The sequence below is a fragment of the Doryrhamphus excisus genome, linkage group LG17 (genome assembly GCF_037039965.1).
Source record: "Doryrhamphus excisus strain RoL-2023G ecotype Guam linkage group LG17, RoL_Dexc_Guam_v1.1, whole genome shotgun sequence".
NCBI lineage: Eukaryota > Metazoa > Chordata > Actinopteri > Syngnathiformes > Syngnathidae > Doryrhamphus > Doryrhamphus excisus.
Window position 1 is genome coordinate 6213753 of NC_136373.1, and position 12996 is coordinate 6226748.

The 12996-nt window shown below is 41.0% G+C and overlaps 1 protein-coding gene across 2 annotated transcripts; it reads right to left on the reverse strand.

Annotated features, from left to right (window-relative positions):
• Window positions 1-494: 494 nt before the first annotated feature.
• klf15 (Kruppel like factor 15) lies at window positions 495-12742 on the reverse strand. Of its 2 annotated transcripts, XM_078797874.1 has the most exons (4): window positions 12518-12742; window positions 11466-11573; window positions 10181-11357; window positions 495-3060 (listed from the first exon to the last, which is right to left on the reverse strand). In XM_078797874.1, the coding sequence occupies exons 2-4, from the start codon at window positions 11485-11487 to the stop codon at window positions 2892-2894; spliced, it is 1368 nt and encodes a 455-aa protein (XP_078654000.1). In that variant the 5' UTR covers window positions 11488-11573; window positions 12518-12742; the 3' UTR covers window positions 495-2891. The 2 variants fall into 2 exon arrangements, with proteins under 2 accessions (XP_078654000.1, XP_057940618.2); XM_058084635.2 differs by having other exon boundaries at window positions 10181-11573.
• Window positions 12743-12996: the final 254 nt, after the last annotated feature.

Sequence of the window (12996 nt, forward strand, 5' to 3'; positions counted from 1 at the left end):
AAATGGATGGATGGATGGATGGACATTTAATTTTTTTGATACAGAACATAGGCATCAGTCATCCGGGAGGGGCTCAGAGTAGAGTCGTTTCTCCTTCACATCCAGAAGAGTCAGTTGAGGTGGCTTTGGCATCTAGTCCGGATGACTCCTGGATGCCTCCCTGGTGAGGTGTTCCGGGAATGCCCAGCCGGGAAAAGGCCCCGGGGCATACCTAGGACACGCTGGAAGGATTATGTCTCACAGCTGGCCTGGGAACGCCATGGTGTCCTCCCGATGGAACTAAAGGAGGTGGCCGGGGACCGGGAAGTCTGGGCGTCCCTACTGAGGTTTCTGCCCCCACGACCCGAACCCGGATAAGCAAAGGAAAATGGATGGATGGATGTACGGAACATAGGCATAACTTCATCAAAATCATCTTTGGTGATGATGACTATCATTATTATTATTTTTGCTTAATGGTCTGTAACTAATTAGTATGGATGAAGTAACAGCAAAACATAACCAAAAAATAAGGCCATCAAAATCTTATAAAATCATTTATTTTTATTTAAAATATAAAATATCGAATCTGTGTTGAAATTAAAGTGTTGTGAAGTAGAAATAAGAACAGATAGTTGATGTATAGTTACTTGGCACGTCCGCTAATGTTCCACATGTTGTTTACAAATGAAGTTATTTACGAATAAATGGCTCACTTCTAACAATTACAAAAAAAAAGCAGCATCCACATTTCATTTAATTTGCCATCGACATGACAAACATTCTTCCCAATGAGTCAAAGAAGGTATTTGAGAACTCTCGAGTCAAGTCGAACCGCAATACAACACAAACAGTCCCAAAATACTCAGTGAGGGCAGACAAGCAGAAATGTCATGGATGCCGGTGCAAATTACACAGTGACATGATCTTGGCACTAGAAGCATCTTCTTTTTTGGGGGGGATTTCATTTGATTTGATTTCACACATCTTTAAAGCTTAAAGGAATGTTGATACATTATTTATTCTTCCAGGTAAGAAACAGAGGTGATCACTGGTTTTGCTGGGAGGACCATCAATTGACGTAAAACCAGTATTGTTCTTGGTCTGACCAATGTTAACTAGCATGCAAAATCAATACGGTTCTTATTGTGACATTGAACAATTACTATAAATTTGAAATTGATTGATGCAACAAGGTTTTGGCTAAATCAATACTGTTCATGCTATATCATGGGCCAACACTTTGTAGCTTAAAGACGAGTTAACAACTAGTCACAATGAAACCGCAATTATTATATATTATATTATATTATATATAATTTAATTCAAAATCAACTGGGTTTTTGCTCGGGAAATCTTCTGACCGATCTAAGAACACTTTGGCTGATTTTAAACTAGCAACCAGTATTTCTAGTTTGTAGGTGATTGGTTAGAAATTTAAATTTTATTTTGATAGTGCCAATTCTCAGAGATAGCAGTTTGGTGACAGAGGCAAGGAAAAACTCCCTCAAATGAAGAATCTTGGGAAAAAACCCAAATGTGGGTAGCGTTCCAGGTTATTGTTCAACGTCATTGGTTCCTGCCTCTCACCCAGGCCAATAATATTTCCAGTTTGAAGATGATTGATTAGACGTTATGACTGGTATGTCACCAAATTAGGTCAACTTAATTTCTGTAGTGCCTACTCTCAACAAAACCTATTGCAGATTAGTGATGGAGGCAAGGAAAAACTCCCTCTAATGAAGAATCTTGGGAAAAAAAACAGGTCAAATTTGGGTAGTTTTGTCTGCCTCAGCTATTCCAGGTTATTGTTCAATGTCAATGCCCTGCCTCTCACCTAAGCCAATAATATTTCCAGTTTGAAGATGATCTTTAGACGTTATGACTGGTATGTCACCAAATTAGGTCACCTTAATTTCTGTAGTGCCTACTCTCAACAAAACCTATTGCAGATTGGTGATGGAGGCAAGGAAAAACTCCCTCTAATGAAGAATCTTGGGAAAAAAAACAAATGTGGGTCACGTTCCAGGTTATTGTTCAACGTCATTGCTTCCTGCCTCTCACCCAGGCCAATAATATTTCCAGTTTGAAGATGATCTTTAGATGTTGTGATTGGTATGTCACCAAATTAGGTCAACTTCATTTCTATAGTGCCTACTCTCAACAAAACCTATTGCAGCTTGGTGATGGAGGCAAGGAAAAACGCCCTCTAATGGAGTAACTTAAAATAAATGACTGATAGGTGAGGGTGGCTAAACCAAATACCTCAGTCATTATTCAAAACCAATAATCATTCCAGTTTGAAGATGGTTTGGTCAGTGGACTGGTATGTTGTCAAGTAAGGTCAATTCTATTTCTGTAGAGCCTTTTCTTTGGTGATTGAGGCAAGCGACACTGAAACTGAAACCTTGACTGTTTGACAGAGGGGTGATTCCCTGCCTTGAAGAAAACCCATAATAGTCCCTGGAGTTGGTGCTGTGAGCAGGGGGATGAAGGCCACAATTGTCATCCTCATTTCCAGCATATTCATCGAAGTGTCTTGTTGGGCAACATTTGGCTCCAGAAAGGCAAAAATGCTCACTTGGGTTTATTTGAAATCGAACCCTCAGTGATGCAACTGTTCTATAAGGCTTTTTAAAACATATACAATATACTGTACACACGCATGTGTGAAAAATACTTTGAATCGACAATTAGACTTATGATTAGACTGTGTGAGATGACTGTACAAGAAGCTTATTCCACTCATGAGGGTTTGTATGTCAAGTAACATTTTGTATCGTAGTCTTTTTTCCCCAAAATAATCACAGTACGTCCATCCTTTTAAAAGGGTTTCTCGTCCTCCATCTTCAAAATACAATCACCTGCCCCCTTCTCCTTTAGTCCATCAGAGCAAGGGGGGGTTGATGGGGTCAGTTTGCAGAGCGCCCTGTCCTGCTGCTTCGTGGAAAGCGGTGGACTTTGAGGTGTTTGGATAGATGATCGCTGCGGGCAAACTTTTTCTCGCAGACGATGCACTGGTATGGTTTGACTCCAGAGTGGGAGCGTCGGTGGCGGGACAGCTCGTCCGATCTGGAGAACCTGCCGGAGTGGGACACTTTTTCATTATAAAATCACTGAAATCTGTGTGTTAGCATGATTGCTTAAGGTGTTGCTTATGCTAAGAGTCCACTGGGCTGGGGCCAGTTGTTGTCAATTTGCGGCAACGCAATTTGCTGTGGCACCTAGTGTCGCCAATAAGGTGCCTAGTGGCATGCAGTGGCTCAAACTGCCTCCCAACTGGCTTGTGGTGGCGGCAAAAATTGAGATTGGCGGCAAGAAAATTTCTAAATGTTTAAAATGTTTGTTGCGGCAATTGCTTGATGCAAGTGTCCACCAAGTGGAATCAAATGTCACAAACAATCCACCTACTGGAATCCACTGGAATGTAATGGCACGAGCCAAGTTGCGCCAATGATGCTAGGAGTCCACTGGGCCGGCGCCAGTTGGTGCCAATTCGCGCCAACGCAATTTGCTGTGGCGCCTAGTGGCATGCAGTGGCTCAAACTGCCTCCCAACTGGCTCGTGGTGGCCCGTAATGGTGGCAAGAAAATTTCAAAATGTTTAAAATCTTCGTCACGCCACTTGCATCAAGCAATTGGCGCCAAGTGGAACCGAATGTCACAAACAATCCGCCCATTGGAATCCACTGGAATGTAATGGCGCGAGCCAATGATGCTAGGAGTCCATGGCAAAGATTATGCCGTGGCGCCGAATTAATGGCAACATGGCAACATGCCGAGCAAACATAATTCGACACCACAGCGAGCCACTACGCGCCAATCACATAATCTTTGGCGCAAACTGGCACCAACTGGCACCAGCCCTGTGGACTCCTAGCATTAAAGTGTATTCTTCATTTTTACACAACTCCGGGCCACACCTAGGGGGTGTGTTCCCCAGTTTGAAAACCAATGCCCTTAATATTAAATCACTATATTCATTTGGATGCAAATTGAAATCAAGATACAAAAGACGGAAATTATGAAAAAAACAAACAAAAAAAAACAATGTCAAGGTATTTTTATATGACAGTAACCCGAGTGGTGCGATGCGATTGGCTTGCATCCTTTCTGCGCAGTTAAAGACTCGGCCCAAATTTAGCTCCCAACACATGAGAGGCCAGAAATCCTGGTCTATTCCTGGCCCTGCCCAGCTCTGGTGGACTCCATGGGTTTGGGTATCATGACAGGGGGGGGGGGGTTGAAGTGGATGATAGAGTTGTGTCTGCCTGCACATGGCGGCCCTTTGAGTTGATATATTCACAAATCTGTTAAGAGCAAGTTAATCTCTTACACGGATTGACGCCCCCCATATTCCTCCCTAGGTGATAACTCCTGGTTATATGAAGCCATTTTCACTTTAAGATTACGCAATACTAGTCTATTTAATGGTTCTGCAATTTGATAGCCAAAGCGACGTTTAAAAACGGAAGTTAAGTATTTATTGGTTTATGATTCATGTTTATTCGGGTAGTGATACCCACGTAGCGTGACTTTAATTAATTAAGTCATTTAAAGTAGTGAACATGTTACGTTTCTGAATCACTTTTATTTTATTTTATTTTATTTTATTTTATTTTATTTTATTTTATTTTATTTTATTTTATTTTATTTTATTTTATTTTATTTTATTTTATTTTATTTTATTTTTTATTTAGCATTTTATAATGGTTTACTTATTTTTGCATTTGTGTAACAATTAAGACTGGACATCTAAGGATATATATAGTGCTTAACTTCTTTTTACACTTATGTAATGCTATGTTTTTATTTCCAACTTTGACTGTATGGTTGAAATAAGTTTAAAGATGCCTCAGTTGAGATTCTATTCATTTTTTTTTCGGGGGGGGGCATTAAAATCCAAATATTAAAAGTTAAAGCATGAATATTTACGACTCTTTTTTTTTTACAGATGCAAAAACAATGATTGAAATTGTTAATGGATCAAATGATTCATCTGGCTGTGTTGTAAAAAATTTTATTGTCACGTTGTAAAAGTTTTATATGCGGTTGCTGTTTTCAGTTTTTAATATACTCGGTCAGCCTCATGACATCTCATAATATTAAGCCAATTAAAAGTAGCAACATTGGGTTTCTTTGTGTATGAACAGTATGACATACAGTACTTGATGGCCAGTAAACCACAAAAGTCCTTGTTGAAACGTATAGCTGGGTTGGGGAACCTATGGGACCTGAAAAATATTGGAACTTGTCATCACTGCTGTCCTTTCAGTACCGGCTGGAGCTAGATTTACCAAGAAGTTAGCACAAGATATTTTTATGGTCTGCTGAATGAATTAATGATTTGGACTGCCAAAATGGAGGATTATATACCCAGAGAAGAATAGGGTACATGTACCTTATACACAGTTAATGACCAAATAAATAAATGGGACTAAGAAGTATCTGAAAACATTCATTCATTTTCTACTGCTTATCCTCATGAGGGTCGCGGGGGTGCTGGAGCCTATCCCAGCTGTCTTCGGGCGAGAGGCAGGGTATACCCTGGACCCTGGTGGCCAGCCAATCACAGGGCACATATAGACAAACAACCATTCACACTCACATTCAGTCGCAAATTTTTTGGAATGTGGGAGGAAACCGGAGAAAACCCACACATACACACACAAACTGCCCGAGGGTGAAATTGAACTTGGGTCTCCAAGCTGTGTGACCTGTGCGCTAAACACTTGAACACCGTGCAGCCACCACTAGTTAATCCTTTATTCACAGGGCACATATAGACAAACAACCATTCACACTCACATTCAGTCGCCAATTAACCTAGCATGTTTTTTGTAATGTGGGAGGAAACCGGAGAAAATCCACACATGCAAACTGTGTGTGGAATCGAACTCAGGTCTCCTAGTTGTGTGGCCTGTGCGCTACCCACTCCAATTTGGAGTCGCTAATTAACCTAGCATGTTTTTGGAATCGAGCTGCACGGCGGTCAAGTGGTTAGCGCACAGACCTCACAGCTAGGAGGCCAGGGTTCAATTCCACCTTCTGCCATCTCTGTGTGGAGTTTGCATGTTCTCCCCGTGCATGCTTGGGTTTTCTCCGGGTACTCCGGTTTCCTCCCAAAAATTCCAAAAACATGCTAGGTCAATTGGCGACTCCAAATATGAATGTGAGTGTGAATGGTTGTTTGTCTATATGTGCCCTGTGATTGGCTGGCCACCAGTTAAGGGTGTACCCCGCCTCTCGCCCAAAGACAGCTGGGATAGGCTCCAGCACCCCCGCGACCCTCGTGAGGATAAGCAGTAGAAAATTAATGAATGAATGTTTTTGGGATGTGGGAGGAAGAAAACCTACGCATGCACAGGGAGAACATGCAAAATCTACACAGAGATGGCCAAGGGTGGAATTGAACCCTGGTCTCCTAGCTGTGAGGCCTGCTTGCTAACCACTCATCCTATCTGAAAAAAATTTTAAACCAATTTTTGTATTCCAATGTAACATGAATACATGCAAAATAAATGAAACCATTGTGATGTATAAGAATAAAAATACAGTTTCTATGTATTCCGGCTGTATTTGTTGCCTATGTTAAACGTGTCATACCACTGTTACTGTTACTGTTACCTCATCCCAAAAAGCAGGATGTTCTTTTGGATGGACACGTCATGTGTGTATCATCTGTGTCCTTTCCACAGCACCTCCACACCGACTCGTGTGAAGTTTATCACCCTCTACATGTTCCATGTGGAGCATGCAAGGTCACAGAGTTCACAACAGTGAGTGTATTGGAGGGCATTGGTGCCCCGGATGACCTTGTTCCGGCTTCGCTTGACGTTTTGCATATTAGTGTGTGGGAAAAAACACATATAGTGCAGTACAGTGCAGAGTTTTGTTGGAACTTGTTCATACATTAGAGCCAACAACGTAAGGGAGGGGCCAACTTTTAGCGACACACCAAACTGAAAGTGGAGGTGTCTAGTTTTCAGTGACTCATAATAACTCCAGACTAAACGTTTCTAATAATCGAAAAACAAGGCCATCATAGCTTAGCACCCTATAAGCATCACACCTCTGCAGGACTCGTCTTTACACGGTACCAGCTCAATAAAACTCACGTGGACGGACGGGCGCCACGTCAACACAAGCTGTCCTCGTTCTCCTGTTAAAGGTGTCACAAATCTAAAGATAAATCAAACACCGCGACCACCTCAGCAACAGCGGCGTTAACACGAGGAACAAAAGAATGCATCAGCTGACAATCCGCTGCTGGGGTGACAGCCTGTTAAGTGTGTGCACGAGCGGTGTTGCGTGTTATGACGGCAATAGTGTTTAGGTTTGAGCACGGCCATCAGACATTAATATCATTTAACGGTCTTCTTGCAGATTGGAGATGAACACACAGTTTTTTTAAAGCTTTTTAAAGCAAAACATGAAGAAAACAGAAGGATGAAAGGAATATTTGGGGGAGAGAAAATACGACTGCGTGCAAGTTATATATGTAAGGAGCTCTGCCAATGAAATACGACCCCAGCTCCATTCCTCACACATGGATCTATTCTGAAGTTACTCGTATGAGGACGGCCTGGGTCACCTCTAGCTCCTGGCAGGGGGTGAGGAGCAGGATTGGAGGAATGTATATTACGTTATAATACTGATGTCATGTCTTAGCTTGGAAAGCTTAACATTGGCAGTGCCAATATTTGGACATTTAAAGAGAATAATGTTAAATTGGAAGGTTATTATAGATGGAATTTTTACTTCCAAAGTTATTGTAAAATACAGTGGAACTTCAGTTTTTGTGCTCAATATGAATATGTTTCGGTTTTTGTACTCTTTGTACAAAAGCAGTGCATTGAACTACTGGTCGTCCAAGCATTCATGCATTCGTGCCACAGTTTTTTTAGAGTTGGGACACTATAGACGGACTCAAAAGTAAACCAAATATTCAGCTAAAATGTTGTATTATTTTATGCTTTTTTTTACATATATATGTATATATATTTAATTAATTAAATGTATTATTATTTATTTAAAATTATTATTATTTTTTTTTCATTTTTAAATATATATATTTTCATGGGAGCTGTGCACATTTAAATACATGGCATATTACGTCAAATCACATATTATTTTTTTCCCCTCTGGGAAAAGCAACCCTAAAAATAATGTGATTGTTTTATATTCATTTTTTTGTCTTAAAAAATATATTTATTTCAATTTTTGAACTATATGTGGAACAATACTGTGTTTTATAATATGTATCACAATAATGTCATGCATTTAAACATGCACCATATCAGGAAAGATGTTGCTGTGTGGTTTATTTTATTTATTTATTTATTTATTTATTTGTATAGTGGTTAACCTCTTTTTACACTTGTATGAGAGTATGAAAAAAGAGTAGCACCTAGCATTCAATTTAAAAGTAAACCAAATATTCAGCAAAAATGTTGTATGTGTATATATATATATTTTTAAATATATATATATATAATTTCATGGAAACTGTGCACATTTAAATACATGGCATATTACGTCAAATCACATATTATTATTATTTTTCCCTCTGGGAAAAGTAACCCTAAAAATAATGTTATTTTATATTCATTTTTTTGTCTTACATTTTTTTTCAATTTTTGAACTATATGTGGAACAATACTGTGTTTTATAATATATATGTAACAATAATGTCATACATTTAAACAGGCACCATATCAGGAAAGATGTTGCTGTGTGGTTTATTTTATTTATTTATTTATGTATTTATTTACAGTGGTTAACCTTTTTTTTACACTTGTATGAGAGTATAAAAAAAGAGTAGACATAGACCTATATAGATAGACGTAAATAGACGTAGTGGTCTAAAAAAAAAAAAAAAAAAAAAGTCACCTCCAAACACTAGCAAACACATTTTCTCCACAGTTAGTTTGCTTGTGTTCCACTCACATATGGAAAAGCTCACATAGGACATATCATCTGACATCATACTGTACATACATATGAGCCAGAATGATCCGATGTTGCATAATGTTTTACTTGAATCATATGTGATTTCTAATGGCTGCTCTTGATGTTATCAATAATAAACCTTGGGGGGGTTAAACAGGCCAAACCTATTGCCCACATGCAGTACATGCATATACTATATATATATATACACGTACGTATTTATGTCAATTATTCACAGGCCAATTATTGGCAATTTTGTACTTTGTGAAGCAGTTAAAGGAAGATAAGTAGTACCATTATTGTCATTGATTAAAAAAGAAGTGTGTGCGTCATCAGCTTAAAAACTTTGAACTTGATTCTGTAACAATTCTGTGTGCGTGTACCTCTGTGTGTGTGTGTGTGTGTGTGTGAAAAGTGTTTGCAGACAGTGAGCAAACAAGTGCAATAACTAGGCTCAAGCGGTGGGGGCGGGGTGCAAAGTCTGCATGGAGTCCACTTCAAAGTAAACTATCTAATCTACAATTTTGACCATGGTACACATGGTACACACACATAGATAGTGAGGACACTAAACAACACCATTTAGAATCTTTTTTTTTTTTTTTGAAAAATGGAATTGAATGCAATGATGTTGACAATTGGCTATTGTGGGGGTCCGCAACCCCCAATTGTCAGCCTCCTTTGTTCCGTGAACAAATGGAAATATGCATTTTAAATATGTGACTCCTTGCAAGGTCAAGAATACAGCACATCTAGATTGTGTGTTCTGATTGCTGATTGGACGAACAAGGGAACTGGAAGGGGAGCCAATGTGTGCAGTGAAAAAAGGCCATCTTGTTGAGTGTGTTACCCTAGCAAAGTGCTTCTCAAATAGTGGGGCGGGATCCGGTGCCAGGACGCGGTGAACTGTTGGGGGTTGTGAGAGGTGGGGAGTACTGTCATACTCTTGAATATGCTTGTATGTTTCGCAGGATATATCAGCAGAAGTTGCCTTACAGCACAAAGTCTATGATGTGCATAACATATTGGCATAATGACTCTTTAAAACACTGGACGTTTATGTTGTTATTGTTTATGTTGTATTTTTATTGAACTTTTTGGGTAAAATAGTTGGGGAAATGTTGCCTGATCTTGATGCCAGTTTAGGCAGGACCTGAACTAGTGATAAGTGTAATAAAGTACCCAGAGCTTAAGCTACTGTCCCGCTATTGGAGACCTAATGTACAGAATAATGAAGGGATTTTGCTCACCTCCATCCACAGCCGGGCCACGTGCAGGCGAAAGGCTTCTCTCCCGTGTGCCTCCTCAGGTGAGCTTTGAGGTGACTGCTTTTGGTGTACATCTTATTACAACCCGGAAAAGAGCACTTGTGCATTTTAATAAGGTCTGCCACCGCACTCTTCTGGTACCTCTGACCACCGCCGAGGACCCCAGCAGCCGACCCACCGCCTAACCCGCCTTCCCCGAGCCCAGTGGGTTTGGCGGCAATGGGCACCGGCGCGATCCGTACAAATTTAGAGGACACTTTGCTGCTGGAGGTAATGTTCGCTGGGGATAGCAGCTGAGGCACCAAGGTGAAGGTTTGGCCCTGGATGTTGACCAGGAGCTGGGCGATCTTGATATCTGATGGACCCTTCTGGGGTTGAGCTTCCTGGGTTTGAGAATCTGAGACGGCGCTGGGGTGAGCTTCTTGTTTAATCTGTATGGGTTGGATTTGGAGGATGACCGGCATACTGGAGGTAGCACCGGTGCCTTCTCTTGAAGCTGATGGAGATCCACAGTCTTCCTGCTTGATCCCATCTACTCTACTGTAGCTAGTATCTTCTGTTGAGTCCATGTCGGATGCATGTTGTTCCTCTTTGGTCTCTCGGTAGGACAGTGGAGAAAGCGCCACAGGTACAGTCTGATCAGAGTTCTGCAACATCTCCCTTGGTATCGTCTTTGCACTTTCGGCTTCTGAATCCTCCGGCGTCGGCGACATTGCCTCGTCGCTTCCCTCATCTTCCTTCTCCATAGCCACCATCATGTTTTCCTCCAAGAACTCCTCGATTTCCTCTAGCGTAGGCTGGAAGAGGAGCGCTGCCGGATCCTGTAGCTCATCCAAGAACACCGGGAACTCATAGTAGTCCTCTTTGGCATGGTGCTGGAGGAGACCCAACCTTTGATCCCTCTTGGACTCCCAAGTGAGTCCCATGGGTAAAAGTGGGGCCGTAGCAGACGAAGAAGGTGGTAAACTGGTGGTCATTCCCTGAGAGAGGAGGAGGTCCAGCAAGCTGTCTTGACTCTCACTCCCTGAAGAGCTGACATTGGTGTGGATTTCAGGCGATGACGAGGAAGACAACGACTCTGGGCTGGAGCACAACGACGACCGAGGACTTGACGAAATGCTGAGGTCATCTTCAGAGAGCCCCGGCGATGAGGACACCCCTTGGTAAGGGTGGAGAGGGTGGTAGACACATGTGTCGGTCACCATGACGCCCGGTGGCACTCTGCTGCAATCAGATGAGCCAGCGTAGTACAGGAAAGTCTCCTCACCAAGTGGTAAGTGATCCACCATTCCTGTGAGGATGGATGGCAGGTGGACTCTGCTCTGCTCTCAAGATCAACTTTGGAGGACTTGGCTAAATATTAATAATGAATAACCTGTGGAAGACCAAAAACACATGGTTGGTACAGAAATCTCTACTTTCAGAAGACAAAACATAAAATTGGATGGTTGCACTTAGCATTTTTCTTGGAGGTTAATGTTCTACAAAAGTTTGCAAGCTTTCTCAGAAATGTGTAAGCCTGTGTAGTCTAAGCGAGCAACTGTTTGGACTTCTTCTGGCCAGAGGTCTGCATGCAAGCTCTTTGAATAAAAGTGTATAAAGGAAGCTCAGTCTGAACTGTGTGTGTGTGTGTGTGTGTGTGTGTGTGTGTTGCAGCTCTTGTGGCGTTCACTGACCATATGGAATCAGGGTTTCCCCCTTTTTTTTTTAAACTCTCCAGATGTGCTACGAAACCACATTTATATATAAATAAAGAATATATATAAATAAACACATAAACTTAAGTAAGAACAATGACTAGTTTATGGTGGCCAATTTAAATCCCATAAAACAGTACAAAGTGGGGCAAGTTAAAAAAAAAAACTGTATGAATGTGTGCCCTCTTGTGTTACATGATAGAAAAGCAGTTTCCATAGTCAATTCCAAACTAATACTATTACTTTAGTCACTGCTACACTGAATATTACACATTTACCGGAAAAAATATATATAAAAACATATTTGATTGAAACATATTTACTTTAAAATTGTGACAAATATTATGTCTTAGTTGAAAACCGAAATCTGAATCAGTGTTCATGCCTCACTGGCCTGGCGAAGTGTTGAGCAACATTGCCCTATAGTAACCCTTGCCCTGCTGAAACATAAAAAATACACGCATGTTCATGATGCATACTGAAGGAAAAACTACTATGACATTTCAACATAATTTAACCTACGAGAAGACCATGAATGCATCTGGTATAGTTGGTTATGACCAATAATCATGCAAAAATATGCGGCTTACTTTGCATTACTATGCATGTTTTTTTTTCTTACCTGTTTGAAGAATAAGCTTTTCCCCCTGCTGACTGCAGCCTCCTCTCCTCTTCCAAGTCTTCCTCTGTGCGTAATGCTGAGATCACTCCGCAAGTGTGTGTGCATGTGTGTGTGTGTGTGTGTGTGTGCAAAGCACATTTTTCCCTCTCTCTCCCCTAACACACACATTCACACATGCCACCACACGCATACACACACACACACACACACATACACACACTTACAGAGGGGCTGGCAGTTGAGTCACATGATTGCCTGTGGTTGTGTTTGTGGGTTAGGCTTATGAAGGCTCGCCTGGTTGCTGCTTCACTATTGGTTGTCGGGTAAAAAAAAAGGGAGGCCGCTAAGAGGGAATGGGCCTTAATGGAGGGAGGGGAGGGAGGGTAAGAAGCACAAAAACACATCAACGTCACACTTGTTTTTGTATTTTGTATTCATTTCCAACCATGTGAGTAGATAGACGTAGTGGTATAAAAAAA